Source organism: Antechinus flavipes, chromosome 5 (genome assembly GCF_016432865.1).
Source record: "Antechinus flavipes isolate AdamAnt ecotype Samford, QLD, Australia chromosome 5, AdamAnt_v2, whole genome shotgun sequence".
Lineage (NCBI taxonomy): Eukaryota > Metazoa > Chordata > Mammalia > Dasyuromorphia > Dasyuridae > Antechinus > Antechinus flavipes.
In genome coordinates this window covers 174,726,973-174,742,127 of record NC_067402.1, presented here as the reverse complement: position 1 = coordinate 174,742,127, position 15,155 = coordinate 174,726,973, and the positions used below count along the sequence as shown (strand labels likewise).

Sequence of the window (15,155 nt, the reverse complement as noted above, 5' to 3'; positions counted from 1 at the left end):
ATAGTGCATTATCCTGCTGATATAGGTTGCTGCAATCTCTTTCCTAATATTTCATTTAAAATTTTTGTATCAATATGCATTAGGGAGATTGATCTGCTATTTTCATTCTTTGTTTTGGCTCTTCCTGGTTTAGGTATTAGCATCATATTTCTGTTATAGAAGGAATTTGGCAGGATTCCTCCTTTACCAATTTTTTCAAATAGTTTATATAGTATTGAAATTAATTGTTCTTTAAATGTTTGGTAGAATTCACTTGTGAATCCATCTGACCCTGGAGAGGCTTTTTTTTTTTTTAGAATGTTAAAGTAATGGCTTTGTTCATTTTTTTTTCCTAAAATGAGATCATTTAAGTAATTTATTTCCTCTTTTATTAATCTGAGCAATTTATATTATATTATATTAGAAATTTTACTATTAATATCTGCTATTTCATTGTTTACAGTACCCTTTATCAAGATATACTTTCCTTCTTTATCTCTTTTAATTAGAACTATTTTTACTTTTGCTTTATCTGAGATCAGAATTACTACCCCTGCTTTTTTTTTTTTTTTTACTTCAACTGAGGCATAATAAATTCTGTCCCAGCCTTACATACTATGTATGTGTCTCTTTGTTTCATATGTGTTTCTTGTAATCAACACATTTTAGGATTCTCTTTTTTTTTAATCCACTCTTCTATTTGTTCCTGTTTTATGGGAGAGTTCATCCCATTCTGATTCACAGTTATGATCACCAGCTCTTTATTTCCCTCCATCTTATTTTCTCCCCTGTATATATTTTTCTTATCTTTCCACCCAGTAGTTAGCAATTTTTATTTTTACTCATCAGACCCACTACCTTATCTTTTATAACCCCTTCTCCTTTTATTTTTTTCCTAGTGTTTCTGTCCTCCCTTCTATCTTGACCCTCCTTTTCTTTCCTCTTTCTCCTCCTACTTATTTATAGAGTTAGATAAATTTCTATGCCCAATTGAATGATTAAGTTATTTCTTCTTAAGCCAAAACTATTAAAATCCCATTTCAGACAAAGCTCATAGCCTTCCATTCTTTCCCTAGATTGCAATAGGTGTTTTGTGCCTATTCATGTGATCTAATTTGTCCCATTGTACCTCTTTTTTTCTCTTCTTCCAGTACAGATCTTTTTCCATTCCTTAATGTCTTTTTTTTATATCAGCATATCAGAGTCCATTCACAACCATACCCTCAGTCCATGTAATTCCCCCCCTTTTGTCTGCCCCAGTACCAATTATAGTACTCAAGAGTTACAGATATCATTTTTCCATCTAGGGATGAAAACAGTTTAATATTGAAATAATATATATTTTCCCCTGTTTATCTTTCTATGCTTCTCTGGAGTCTTGTTTGTAGATTAATTTTTTGGTTTAGTTCTGTTTTTTTTCAATAGAAATGATTGAAAGATCCATTGCCTCCCCTAAAAAACAATGCTCAAGTAATGAATTGAACCAGCTACACCCAGTGAAAGAACTCTGGGAAATGACTATGAACCACTACATAAAATTCCCAATCCCTCTATTTTTGTCCACCTGCATTTTTGATTTCCTTCACAGGCTAATTGTACACTATTTCAAAGTCTGATTCTTTTTGTGCAGCAAAATAACTGTTTGGACATGTATACTTATATTATATTTAATTTATACTTTAACATATTTAGCATGTATTGGTCAACCTGCCATCTCGGGAAGAGGGTGGGAGGAAGGAGGGGAAAAATTGGAACAAAAGGTTTGGCAATTGTCAATGCTGTAAAATTACCCATGCATATAACTTGTAAATAAAAAGCTATAATAAAAACAAAATAAAAATAAATTTAAAATGATGCTCAATATCACTGTGTGGTTAATTCTTGGTTGTACCTGTAAGTCCTAGGTCTTCTAGAATATGGTATTCCAACTTTTCCAATTCTCTGTTGTAAAAGCTATCAGATCCTGGATGATCTTGACTGTTGCTCCTTGATATATGAATTGTTTTTGTCTGGCAGCTTGCAATATTTTCCTTGAGATTGTAGTTCTGGAGTTTTACAACAATGTTCCTTGGCTTTTTCCCTATGGTATTTTTTTCCAAAGGGAATCAATGGATTCTTTCAATGAATATTTTCCCCTCTTTGTTTCTAAAATATTGGGGCAGTTTTCCTTGATGATCTTTTGAAGAATGCTAGCTAGGCTCTTATTTTGGTCATGGTCTTCAGGTAGACCAATAATTTTTAAATTGTCTCTTCTGGATCTATTTTCCAGGTTCGCTGTTTTTCTAATGAGGTATTTCACATTTCCTTCCATTTTTTTTTCATTCTTTATAGTTTGTGTGACTGATTTTTCATGTCTCATTGAGTCATTAGTTTCCATTTGTCCTGTTCTTTCTTCAGTTAGCTTTTGTATCTCTTTTTCCATTTGATAAATTCTACTTTTGAAAACATTGTTTTCTTCAGTGGATTTTTTTTATTTGACCAACAGTATTTTTTAAGAAACCACTTTCCTTTTCCAAGCTGTTGAATGTCATTTGTTTTCTCATTTTTTCTTCTACCTCTCTTATTTGTCTTTTATGAGCGTGTCCAAGAAGCCTCTTTGGGCTTGAGAACAATTCATATCCCTCATTCTTTGAGATTTTTCTCAGTGGACATTTTGTCCTTGTCTGATTTGATGTTTCAGTCTTCTCTGTCACTATAGTAGCTTTCTAAGGTTAAGGTTCTTTTCTGTTTATTGCTCTTTTTTTTTTCCTTTTCTTTTGGTATTTCCTCTTTTTTTTTTTTTTTTTTTTTTTTTACTTTTATGTTTGAGCTGTGCTCCTAGGATAAAGGCAGTACTGTCTCAAACGTCTTGTGAAGTTCTGAGCCTTGGCTTTGAGCACAGGGGCCCATTGTGTTTACAGGGTATAGCTTTGCCTACTCTTTCCAAGAAATAGCCTGATTTCCCAGAGTTTGTCTTCTATGCTGGGACTGGAGGCTGCTCTACTGATCTGCTGCTCTACTGAGCCAGGATTGAAGGTCTCACTTGCTGATTGGCTGTGATTAAGACCCTCTCACTGACTTTCCCAGAGTCTGTCTGAGCTGGGCTAAACATCCTTCTCACTCTAGTGAGACTGACTTTTCTTGAAATTTTTCCAATGTATTTTAAATTGGAGAGTAGTTTCATTCCATCAGACTTTGTTCAGAGGCTTGGTTTTTTAGAAAAATTGGGAGAGTTTGAGCAGCTTACTGGCTTCTTCTATAGATGACAGTCTAATGTTACATCAAATAATAGTAGGAAAAGTGGTTATATTTGCTTTATACTTTAATCAACAAGAGCCTATTAAGCACCTATTATGTGACAGGTACTACACTAAGTATCAGGGATACAAAGAAGGGCAAGAGCAATCTTTATTCTCACAAAGATTATAAACAAATGGAGGAAACAACACATAAACAACTATCTACAAATGAGATCTATACAGAATATAACGTGAGATTTGAAAATGAAAGGCAAAAAAGACATTAGCACTGGATATATTGATCTGACAACTATCAGAAGAGATTGTAAATCCAAGGGAGCTGGTATAGAGGGAAAAGAGAACCAAGATCAGAACAGAATCCTGGGGGATACTCACTGTTAGTAAACATGACCTGGATGAAGACCCAGCAAGAAAACTGAGAAGGAACACTCAAACAAGTAGGAGAAACAGTGTCACTTTACAAAGAAATTTTCTTCAAAACAATGCTATAACATTGGTAATATAATATCATTATTCTCATCTTTCAAATGAGGGAACTAAGAAAGAAAGACAAGTTAGAGGAACCAGGATTTGTATTCCAGTTTTCTTAATCCAGAGATAGTATTCTTTTCATTTCATAGATCATGATTCCCCTCAAAGTGTGTGACCTCAACATTTTGAGTCTACCAAACCCACAATTGGTCCTCTTCAAAAAAGGACACCCATAAACAACAGCAATAATAATAACAATGATTGGCAGCCAGTGGACACAACCAACTCTAACTGAAGCAAATTTCTCTAACTCCTTATTGGTTCTTTTATACCTTTCACACACTAAATGAGATGAAAGCACTTAAAGTTTATATATTAAATAAAAGTGGGCATAGGAAAGCTTTAGTCAACAAAGTATGTTTCCAAAATTGTTTCTGGAAGACAAAGAACAAAGGAATGTCAAATCTAAATTTTTCATGTGAATTCAAAAACAGGCTAGGGTCACTTATATTCCAACAGTTTAAAAAAGTACAGAAACCCAGTGTCAGCTAGAGTATTCAAGCTGAGATATTTTTAAAAACTCTTAAGCATGAAATATTTACTAAATGAAAAGGTAAATGCAATAATAATTATAGTAGAACAGTAGCTCAACAGAAGGCAAAAGCAGAAATATTGAAAGTATAATAGTCCATTTAGAAACCTGAGCCACACTCTCCTACCCAACATGCCCAATATCCTTGGAGGAAAGTAATGGCCTAGTAAGGAGGTATACGAGTAATAAAATCTATATATTCAGGGTATTTAAAACTCTAGATTGCATGCCTGTATACTAGTTGTCTGTTTTAGAGAAAAATGTTAAGCCACTTGATGTACAAGTCACTATTCTTGGATCCAATTATTGCGAATTGGGCTGGAAAATCTCTTCTCCAAATTTGATTTTAAAAAGATTAGAGTGGGGCAGCTATTTGATGCAGTGGATAGAGCAGCAGCCCTGAAGGCAGGAGGACCTGAGTTCAATTCTGGTCTTAGACACTTAACATGTCCTAACTGTGGGACCCTGGGCAAGTCACTTAACCCCAATTGCTTCAGCAAAATAAATAAATGAATATAAAAATAAAAAGAGTTGGAGTGCTATATTTTAAGATGTAAATGACACACAGAGAAAAAAAGAAAATAGCATTTATTAAGTAACTACTGTGTCTCAGATAATGTGCTAAACAGTTTATAAATATTATCTCATTTGAGTCTCACAGCAACCCTGAGAGGTAGGTACTATTATTATGCCCATTCTATAACTGAGTAGACTGAAGCAGACAAAGATGAAGTCCATGGTTACATAGCTAGTAGGTGTCTAAGGTCATATGCAAAGTCAGGGTATAAGAGCTAAGGAAAAAGGGGTGGAGACTTACTAAGTTGAGTACATCCAGAGTTAATTCATACAAAGGAGATACTATCATAACTGTAGGAAACTCAAAATTATGAGTGGAGGACAAGTTCATTTATAAATCGGGAAAGAACTGGATAAATAATATCATTTCAAGAACATAAGCATATGTCCATGTATGCATATGCACATAAACTAATGCACATAGGTACCTTGCCCCACGGAGTGGGAATGGTCTGCTTAAGCAGCAAATTCATAGTTTCAGAGGTAATCTGCTTATAATCTATCAACCAGCCATTATCCTTCCTGAATGTGTGTATGTGTGTGCATATGTGGGTACTATTCCTACTTTCTCTAGTCCCTTGAGTTTAGAAAGAGATATGCTAAGACTTCCTAAAAAGATACTACTATTCCATTTATTTGTAATTTAGATACAATTTTAATATACAAGCAGAGCATGAAATAACTGCTATAAAATGTTTGGCACAATATCTGAGTCTTCATACTCTATTGATACAAGTGAAATTTTAAGATTTTCTTGAAAACTAAAATGAAATACATTTGGGAAAGTTGATAATGTCTATTTTCAACATAACTGCTCTTCTCCAAGCCTCAACAGGTTTCAAAAATATTTTTGACTCATCAGCCATAATAAATATCTTATTTGACTTACCAATTAATCAATCAAAATTTAATAAACACATTATATATTAACAGTTTTCTAAACCCAGGATATACAAAAACAATAATGAAACAGTCTACCGTCAAGGAGTATACATTGTAACAGAAAGACAACATGTACATGTAAAGGTTAGACAAATTATTTGGAAAATAATACAAGATAATTTAGAGGATGAGGTACTAGAAGCTGTGGGAAACTGGGAAAGGTCTATGTAAGAGATATCTGAGCAGAAAATGAACCTGTTCCCCCTTTTCCACCTACCATCATTGACTCCTCAATTCCTTATATAACTAGACTGTTATCATGTTGATATACTAGGCAGAAAGACTATTCCACAGCCATTCAAGATCAAATCTGTGATCAGCACTGTCAATAGTGAAAGTAAACCATATACAAGTTGGACAACTGAGTCTGAAGAGACAACTTAATTCAACCACAACTGCTGGTGAGAAGGACCTTGCTTTCTAATTTGAATCTAATTAAAAATCAAATAAAACTAGAAATGGAGAATACTTCATTTTTCAATGGGCTGAAACTAAGTTGCCTTGTACTAATTTCTTTTTTGTCCTCTCCCCAAGCATCTGGGCCAAAATTTTTCTTCATCATTCCCAATATATTCATTATTTCAGGAGATAATGTGTGAAAACACACACACACACACACACACACACACACATGCCATAATAAGATGAAAAGAGTCCTTTCTCAACCTCTAGGTAGACTTATAAACAAATGCTTGAAGAGAGACATCAAACTAAACTGTCTCTTTTAGCATTCAAAATTATAAATGTTTTTACTAGTCATAAAAGTAGTCAACTCATTTTGAAATCTGACCATACTATTTGACTGGGATTTTTCCACAGTAATAACAGACTGAAATGAAACATAGATGATATATAAAATGTTAATTACTCACTTTTGATTATGTAAATTTCTCTATGAAATTGCCTTTCTATTGGCTTTCAATGATCTTTTCAGTCCCCCTTTATGAACTATATAATTATCTAAGGAATATGTAATGACTTCCTCTTTAATTTGTCTGCCAAAAAAAAAATTGACTTTAGCCATAAGAAATTTCCCAAATGAACTTCATAAAATAAAAATAAATTGTTTTTTTTTTACAAAAATCCAATGCACAAAAGCTATTTTAAGATATGCATGCAATGCATTGTTGAAAATACATATCATAAGAACTATATTACTTACTTCCACTGCATAGTGAAGGGCTGATGAGCCAGGATGCAATGACAGGTTCTCAAGCGGCTTAATTTGAGGCTTTTCCCATCCAAAGTTCAAAGACCATTCTATTATCAACATGTGATCCGTGAAAACAGTCCCAAATACAAGATTATTTGGGTCTGGTTTTTCTTTTAAAATGGTGGCTGGTGTAATGATTAGATCTTTAGCCTAAAAGAAAAATAAAAGATTTGAGTTTTTATCATCATAACTATTTAATAATATTTGCTGAAAAAAATCCATCAGATATGTACCTAGTCTTAGCAAATATATTTTTAAAAATAGAGGAGTTTACTGAGAAATAAAACAAATATATAACTAAGACAATATAAATACATTTGTGTAAATAGATTGATATGAAGTTCTACTTCAGTTTATCATCATAGGATAAAAATCTATTCCAGAAGAGTATAAATTGTGGGTAGCAAAACAAAGTTTGTCTAATATTTGATGATTTTTAATCCATTACAATTAGAGAACGGATGCAATCCGTATCACTTAAAGAAATACCACATCAATAAAATCATGGCTATTGAGTAAAATACTAAAAGAAAATTGAGTCTGCTTTCTGAGAACAAGTCTAGATAAGTACATAGAAGCTTAGGATCAATAAATGCTTAAGGACTAATTCTTTGACCATTGCAATCCAAGAAACAAAGTTTACCACCAAATGATCCTGAACTAGATGCCTCTCTCATTGCTTCTATCATGATAGTGATAGAATGGTAGAAGGGGAAACAGAAATTTTCTTTACTTCCTTGCAAATTGTTCTTTTGTTCTCTGATACATATCTTTTTTCTTTATTCTTTTTTCCCTTTTCTTGCCTCCTATTGTCCCCAAAAAGGCTATAGTTAAGAAAGGATATATTTATGTACACATATGTGGACATATATACATACACATACATACATACATACATACATACATTCACCTCCCACCTACACACTCACATCTTTTCTATCCCTGATGACTCTTTACTTTAATTCTGCTCCTTAATATGCCTTGCTGTTACTTAACCTTTCTTCACCTATGGGTTCCTCCCTTGACTTCTTCCCTCACTCTTTGTTTCCCAGTTCACCCATCACTCCCCTTTTATTTCTTTATAGATTTTGGAGGGTGCTATATCCTTCATGGTTTATATGTCGTGTTGCCTATTGAACCTATTCCTGATGAGAGTAGGTTTTCAGAACTATGAGCCCTCCTCCCCTCTCTAATATCTCTACATTTTTTTTCTTCCTCTGTAGCTCATTTGTATAGGAGTACTATTTTTACCCTAACTCTGCCTCAATCTTTCTTTTGAGTTATCCTTTTGTTGATGTCAATCTTAAACATATGCCATACATTTCTCATGTGAAAATAAATAAATAAATTGTCCATGTTGAGTTCCTTGAAATTGAGCTTTGATATTGACTTTTATATGTTAAATTTTCCATTAAATTTGGGTTCAATTCATATAAAGTCCTGAAAAATCCATGTCTGCTGAATGTCTATTTTTTCTCATTCACTATGATAAATGATTTTGCAGAATATGATATTTTTGGCCACAAACTTAATTCTTTTGATTTCCAGTAGATATGATTACAGAACCTATGGTCTTTTATTGTGGTTTCTGATAAGTTCTTAACAATTCTAATTGTAGCTCCAGCATATTTCTTATTTCTTGCAAAATTTTTTCTTTGATCTGGGGGTTTTGAAATTTGGCAATAATATTCCTACATATTTTCCACAAAGGATCTCACTAAGGTGGTAATGGCAGAATTTTTCTGTTTCTGCTTTCTCTTTAGGTTCTATCATTCCAGGACAATTTTCTTAGATTATTTCTTGTATTATTATGTTAAAGTTCTTTTTTTGGTTACAACTTTCAGTCAGTCCAATTATTCCTATGTTTTCTCTTCTTGATCTGCTCTCTAGACCTATCATTTTTCTTTTAAGATGTTTCACATTATGTTCTATTTTTTCATTGTTTATCATCTGTTTTCCTATTTCTTGGTCTCTCACATCTTCACTGACTTTTCCTTACCCAATTCTAATTTTCAAAGAGGTATTTTCATCTTTGAGACTCTGTATCTCTTTTGCTAATTGATTAGCTTTTTTGTAATCTTCTTTTTCTTGGAATTTTTTTTTTTGGTTCTTTTAGTTTTTCCTCATTGTCTCTCATTTGATTTTTAAATTCTTTTTTGAGTTCATCTATAAATTCTCTCTGGGCATGGAGCCATTTCATGTGACTCTTTGGGTAGAAACTTTTTTTTTTCTTACTTCAGTGTCCTCCTCTGAAGATGAACTTCCATCTTCGCTATTGCCACAATAAGTTTCTGTGATGGGGTTCTTTCTTCTTTGCAGTTTCTTTTTTTCAAATAAGAAGTATTAGTGTAAGCACATTTAATCATAGGGTGGAATGTATGGTGCCTCAAGCTTCACTTCAGTTCTCCCCTCTGACCTGGAACCCCAAATCAAGAGCTCCCCACTCCAGCAAGTGCCTACAGCTAGCAGCATATGTGCCCCACTGCCTCTGCACTCATGGTTGTGCTGATTCCTTCCAGCCCAGGGCTGGGTTTCTGCAGCACAGTTGGGACTGGTATTCCAGATCAGCCAAGATGCCCATAGTCTTACAGGTTTAAACCCTGACTCCACAAATAGTCCAGGAGGTGAAAGTATCTGTGATTTCAGCTGAGGCTCATCTGAACCCAGCCTAGCTCCAAGACTCCCTATTAGATGTTTCTGCAGAGATAGGCTAGAGGTTTTTGCACGTCACATGAATTAATCCTTGCCCAAGGTCATACTAGGAGGACTCCTGTTTTGCCCAAGTTTTCTCAATTTTTCGCCAGTCTATGTTTCCCTGAAGCACATATTTATTCTATTTGTGGGGGAAATCTGGAGAGCTTGAAATTTATCAAACTATTCTACCATCTTCCCAGAATACTATCCAATTACATAGTTTTTAAGATTCTATAAATTTATATAAATATGAACATATGAAATTAAAATTTAATTTATTTAATTTAATTTAAACATGAAATTTAAGTTTAAATATGAAATATTTTTCCAGCAAGAGGGCATATTATTGGAGAAACTAAGTACTTTTAAATTCTCAATGGAAGGAAAAGAAAGGAAGGAAGGAAATGGGTATTTTGCCTTCTAGATGTCGAGCACCATGCTAAGAATTTTAAAATATTATTTCACATAATCGTCACAACAATCCCATTTTCAGTTAAGTAAGACAGAGGAAGAACTCTGTTCAGTGAACATCTTAGATACTAATTTAAATAGTTGAATGAAGGAAATTGAAACTAAATGAAAAGGTGTAAATTTTACTTGCACAGGCAACAAAGGAGTTGGTAGAGTTAATTTTATCACACTCTCAAAAGCAACAAGAAACATTATTTCATGGCCCACTTGGTCATCCTATATTATAGTGTTCATGATAAATATTTTTTAAGACCTCCATGAAATTCTTTTTCTTAATTTTTAAATTTTTTTATTATAATAACTTTTTTATTGACAGAATCCATGCCAGGGTAATTTTTTACAACATTATCCCTTGCACTCGCTTCTGTTCCGATTTTTCCCCTCTCTCCCTCCGCCCCCTCCCCTAGATGGCAAGCAGTCCTATATATGTTAAATATGTCACAGTATATCCTAGATACAATATATGTGTGCAGACCCAAACAGTTCTCTTGTTGCACAGGGAGAATTGGATTCAGAAGGTAGAAATAACCCAGGAAGAAAAAATGCAAACAGTTTACATTCATTTCCCAGTGTTCTTTCTTTGGGTGTAGCTGCTTCTGTCCATCATTGGTCAATTGAAACTGAATTAGGTCTCTTTGTCAAAGAAATCCACTTCCATCAGAATACATCTTCATACATTATCGTTGTTGAAGTATATAATGATCTCCTGGTTCTGTTCATTTCACTTAGCATCAGTTCATGTAAGTCTCTCCAAGCCTCTCTGTATTCATCCTGCTGGTCATTTCTTACATAACAATAATATTCCATAACATTCATATACTACAACTTACCCGACCATTCTCCAATTGATGGACATCCATTTATTTTCCAGTTTCTAACCACTACAAACAGGGCTGCCACAAACATTTTGGCACATACAAGACTTCCATGAAATTACAAGACTATGCAATTATCTGTTGCAGAAGATAAGGATGTGAAGAAATTCTGGGAAGAACTTGCTTAGATCCTCCAAACTAAATTGATCAGCCAATAAACTTATTTAGCACGTGTGTGTGTGTGTGTGTGTGTGTGTATGGCACTAAGGTAGATTGTGGAGGGCTAAAACTCCAAAAAGGTATGCTTGAATCAGACAACCCAGAACTTAATGACTCTATTAGCATATGTTTGAATAAATGGCTCTTCTCACCATTGGTGCTTGCAGAATGTGTGGTGTTAAGATAATTATAGTCAAGGATTGGAGGGCAGAAAGAGAGGGGTCAAAGAGGCACTTGGCAACAGAATGAGGAGAGAACTTGGTGACTCCAGACTCCCAAATCCTGGATTCTGCTTGCCTGCCTCTTTCACTTCTCCCCCTAAAGACCAAGGACTTTGATTTATCCTGTCTCTGGCTGGCCTTGAAGCCCTCCAGAGAGCTATCCCGTACTATACAGTAGACTAAAGGAAGACAAAAGTTAAACACATCCTGTCCCTAAGGAGTTTCCATTCTATCATTGGAGAAAGGACATTCAAATATAAGTACACAGTCTACACAAAGTAAACACAAGGTAATTTTGAAAGAAAAGCACTAGCAGCTCAAGAAAATTAGGAAAAGTTACATGTAGGTTGTTGCAATTGGGATATACTTTGAAAATAACTAGAAATTCTAAGATATCAATTGGAGGAAAGAATATATTACAGGCTTGGGATCTTCAGGATCAATTATTAATACTTTTATTTGGAATTTAGAATTTACCAAAATCTAGCCCCTTATTAACAGTCTATCCTTCCCTTATGAACTATCCTTCACAAGTTCTACTGTATATTCCAACAACACTGCTACAGAGGGAAGAGAGCCAGCCCACTCCTGAGTAGTTACTTGCAAAAAGGGTATACAGGAAAATGTTAATCTCCAGAGGATTCACCCAGTTTGTTATCTATCTCCTTTATTTTATGCCCCTAGAACCTAGGACAGGTGGTTCCTTGATGAATGTTTAATGAATTGGTTTGGATTGAGTTTGAGAGAACTGAATTGGAATGTCCTACAAAAAAAAAAAAAAAAAAAGCTCAGAATACAGGACCAATGATAATCTGTTTGTATGTCTTTTACCTGAGAAGCTAACCACCTACTGAAGATCATGGTTGGCTATTAAGTATGCTGCTGATTATTGAAAAGAGCATTGAATTCAAAGTCAAAAGATCTAGATTGTGCTAAGGGACTGTGGACTCAAACAACAGCACTCACTCAACTCCCCCAAAAATGGCCACTTCTTTAAGGAGCTCACATTCTAATGAGGACATAATGCAAAAAACTGAGAATACAAAATGCACACACACACACGCATGCACGCATGCACACGTGCACACACACATACACACACACACACACACACACACACACACACACACACAGAAAGAGAGAGACAGACAGACAATCAGAGCTTGTGTGCAAGATTAAAGGTAAACTCAGATGGAAAGCCTTTATTTGTTTATGCTGTCATCCTTTTATGTCCAAATCCCTTTGTATCCTTTTGATCTTATCCTGGTATACATTGAAATGTTGATCTACACTACTTTTTTAGTTAATTTCTCTAGGATTTTCCAAGTACAATGTTATATTATCTGCAGGGTGAAAATTTTGTTTCCTCACTGACTATACTGATTACTTCAATTTCTTTTTTTGTTTCTTTAGTCTTAGCTGATATTTCTAGAATAAAACTGAGTAGTAGTCATAATAGGCATCCTTGTTTCACTCTGCTCTTATTGAGATTTCTAACATATTCCATTACAAATAACGTTTGCTAATAATTTTAGGTTATGGAAAGTTCTATTTATTCCTGTCCTTTCTAACATTTTTAATATGAAAGAGTATTCTGTTTTGTCAAAAGTTTTTTCTTTGTCTATTGAGATAATCATATGATTACTGTTGAATTTGTTATGGATATGGAAAATTATGCCATTAATTTTTCTAATTTTATCATCCCCAGGATAATACATCATGATCAAGTAGGATTTATACCAGGAATGCAGGGCTGGTTCAATTAGGAAAACTATCAATATAATTGGCCATATTAATAATCAAATTAACAAAAACCATATGATCATCTCAATAGATGCAGAAAAAGCATTTGATAAAATCCAACATCCATTCCTATTAAAAACTCTTGAGAGTATAGAAATAAATGGACTTTTCCTTAAAATAATCAGTAGCATCTATTTAAAACCAGCAGTAAGCATCATATATAACGGGGACAAACTGCAACCATTCCCAATAAGATCAGGAGTAAAACAAGGTTGCCCGCTATCACCGTTACTATTTAATATTATATTAGAAATGCTCGCTTTGGCAATAAGAGTTGAGAAAGAGATTAAAGGAATAAGAATAGGCAATGAGGAAACCAAATTATCACTCTTTGCTGATGATATAATGGTATACCTAGAAAACCCCAGAGATTCTACCAAAAAGTTATTAGAAACAATCTACACCTTCAGCAAAGTTGCAGGATATAAAATAAACCCACATAAGTCATCAGCATTCTTATATATCACTAACAAAACCCAACAGTTAGAGATACAAAAAGAAATTCCATTTAAAGCAACTACTGATTTTATAAAATATTTAGGAATCTATCTGCCAAGGGAAAATCAGAAACTTTATGAGCAAAACTACAAAACACTTTCCACACAAATTAAGTCTGATCTAACCAATTGGAAAAATATTAAATGCTCTTGGATTGGGCAAGCAAATATAATAAAGATGACAATACTACCTAAATTAATCTACTTATTTGGCGCTATACCAATCAGACTCCCAAAAAACTACTTTGATGAATTAGAAAAAATAACAACAAAGTTCATATGGAAAAACAAAAGGTCAAGAATTTCAAGGGAATTAATGAAAAAAAAATCAAATGAAGGTGGCCTAGCTGTACCAGATCTAAAATTATATTATAAAGCAGCAGTTACTAAAACCATCTGGTATTGGCTAAGAAATAGACTAGTTGATCAATGGAATAGGTTAGGTTCAAAGGACAAAACAGCCAATAACTTTAATAATATAGTGTTTGACAAACCCAAAGACATCAGTTTCTGGGATAAGAATGCATTATTTGACAAAAATTGCTGGGAAAATTGGAAATCAGTATGGCAGAAACTAGGCATTGACCCACACTTAACACCGTACACCAAGATAAGGTCAAAATGGGTTCATGATCTAGGCATAAAGAATGAGATGATAAATAAATTGGAAGAGCATAGGATAGTTTACCTCTCAGACCTGTGGAAAAGGGAGGAATTTATGACCAAAGAAGAACTAGAGATCACTATTGATCACAACATAGAAAATTTTGATTATATCAAATTGAAAAGTTTTTGTACAAACAAAACAAATGCAAACAAGATTAGAAGGGAAACAATAAACTGGGAAAACATTTTTACAATCAAAGGTTCTGATAAAGGCCTCATTTCCAAAATATATAGAGAATTGACCCTAATCTATAAGAAATCAAACCATTCTCCAATTGATAAATGGTCAAAGGATATGAACAGACAATTCTCAGACGAAGAAATTGAAACTATTTATAGACATATGAAAATATGCTCCAAATCATTATTAATCAGAGAAATGCAAATTAAGACAACTCTGATATACCACTACACACCTGTCAGATTGGCTAGAATGACAGGGAAAGATAATGGGGAATGTTGGAGGGGATGTGGGAAAACAGGGACACTGATACATTGTTGGTGGAATTGTGAACACATCCAGCCATTCTGGAGAGCAATTTGGAATTATGCTCAAAAAGTTATCAAGCTGTGCATACCCTTTGATCCAGCAGTGTTTCTACTGGGCTTATACCCCAAAGAGATACTAACGAAAGGAAAGGGACCTGTATGTGCCAAAATGTTTGTGGCAGCCCTGTTTGTAGTGGCTAGAAGCTGGAAAATGAAAGGATGTCCATCAATTGGAGAATGGTTGAGTAAATTGTGGTATATGAATGTT

General features: G+C 34.0%; 1 protein-coding gene across 5 annotated transcripts in view; it reads right to left on the bottom strand.

Moving 5' to 3' along the window:
- BCAT1 (branched chain amino acid transaminase 1) overlaps nt 1-15,155 on the bottom strand; it is a 122,306-nt gene that overhangs the window by 79,609 nt on the left and 27,542 nt on the right. For all 5 annotated transcript variants that reach the window (XM_051961307.1, XM_051961310.1, XM_051961309.1 and 2 more), the window contains exon 3: nt 6,962-7,162. In XM_051961307.1, the coding sequence (XP_051817267.1) occupies nt 6,962-7,162 (201 nt within the window). The remainder of the gene's footprint in view (nt 1-6,961; nt 7,163-15,155) is intronic.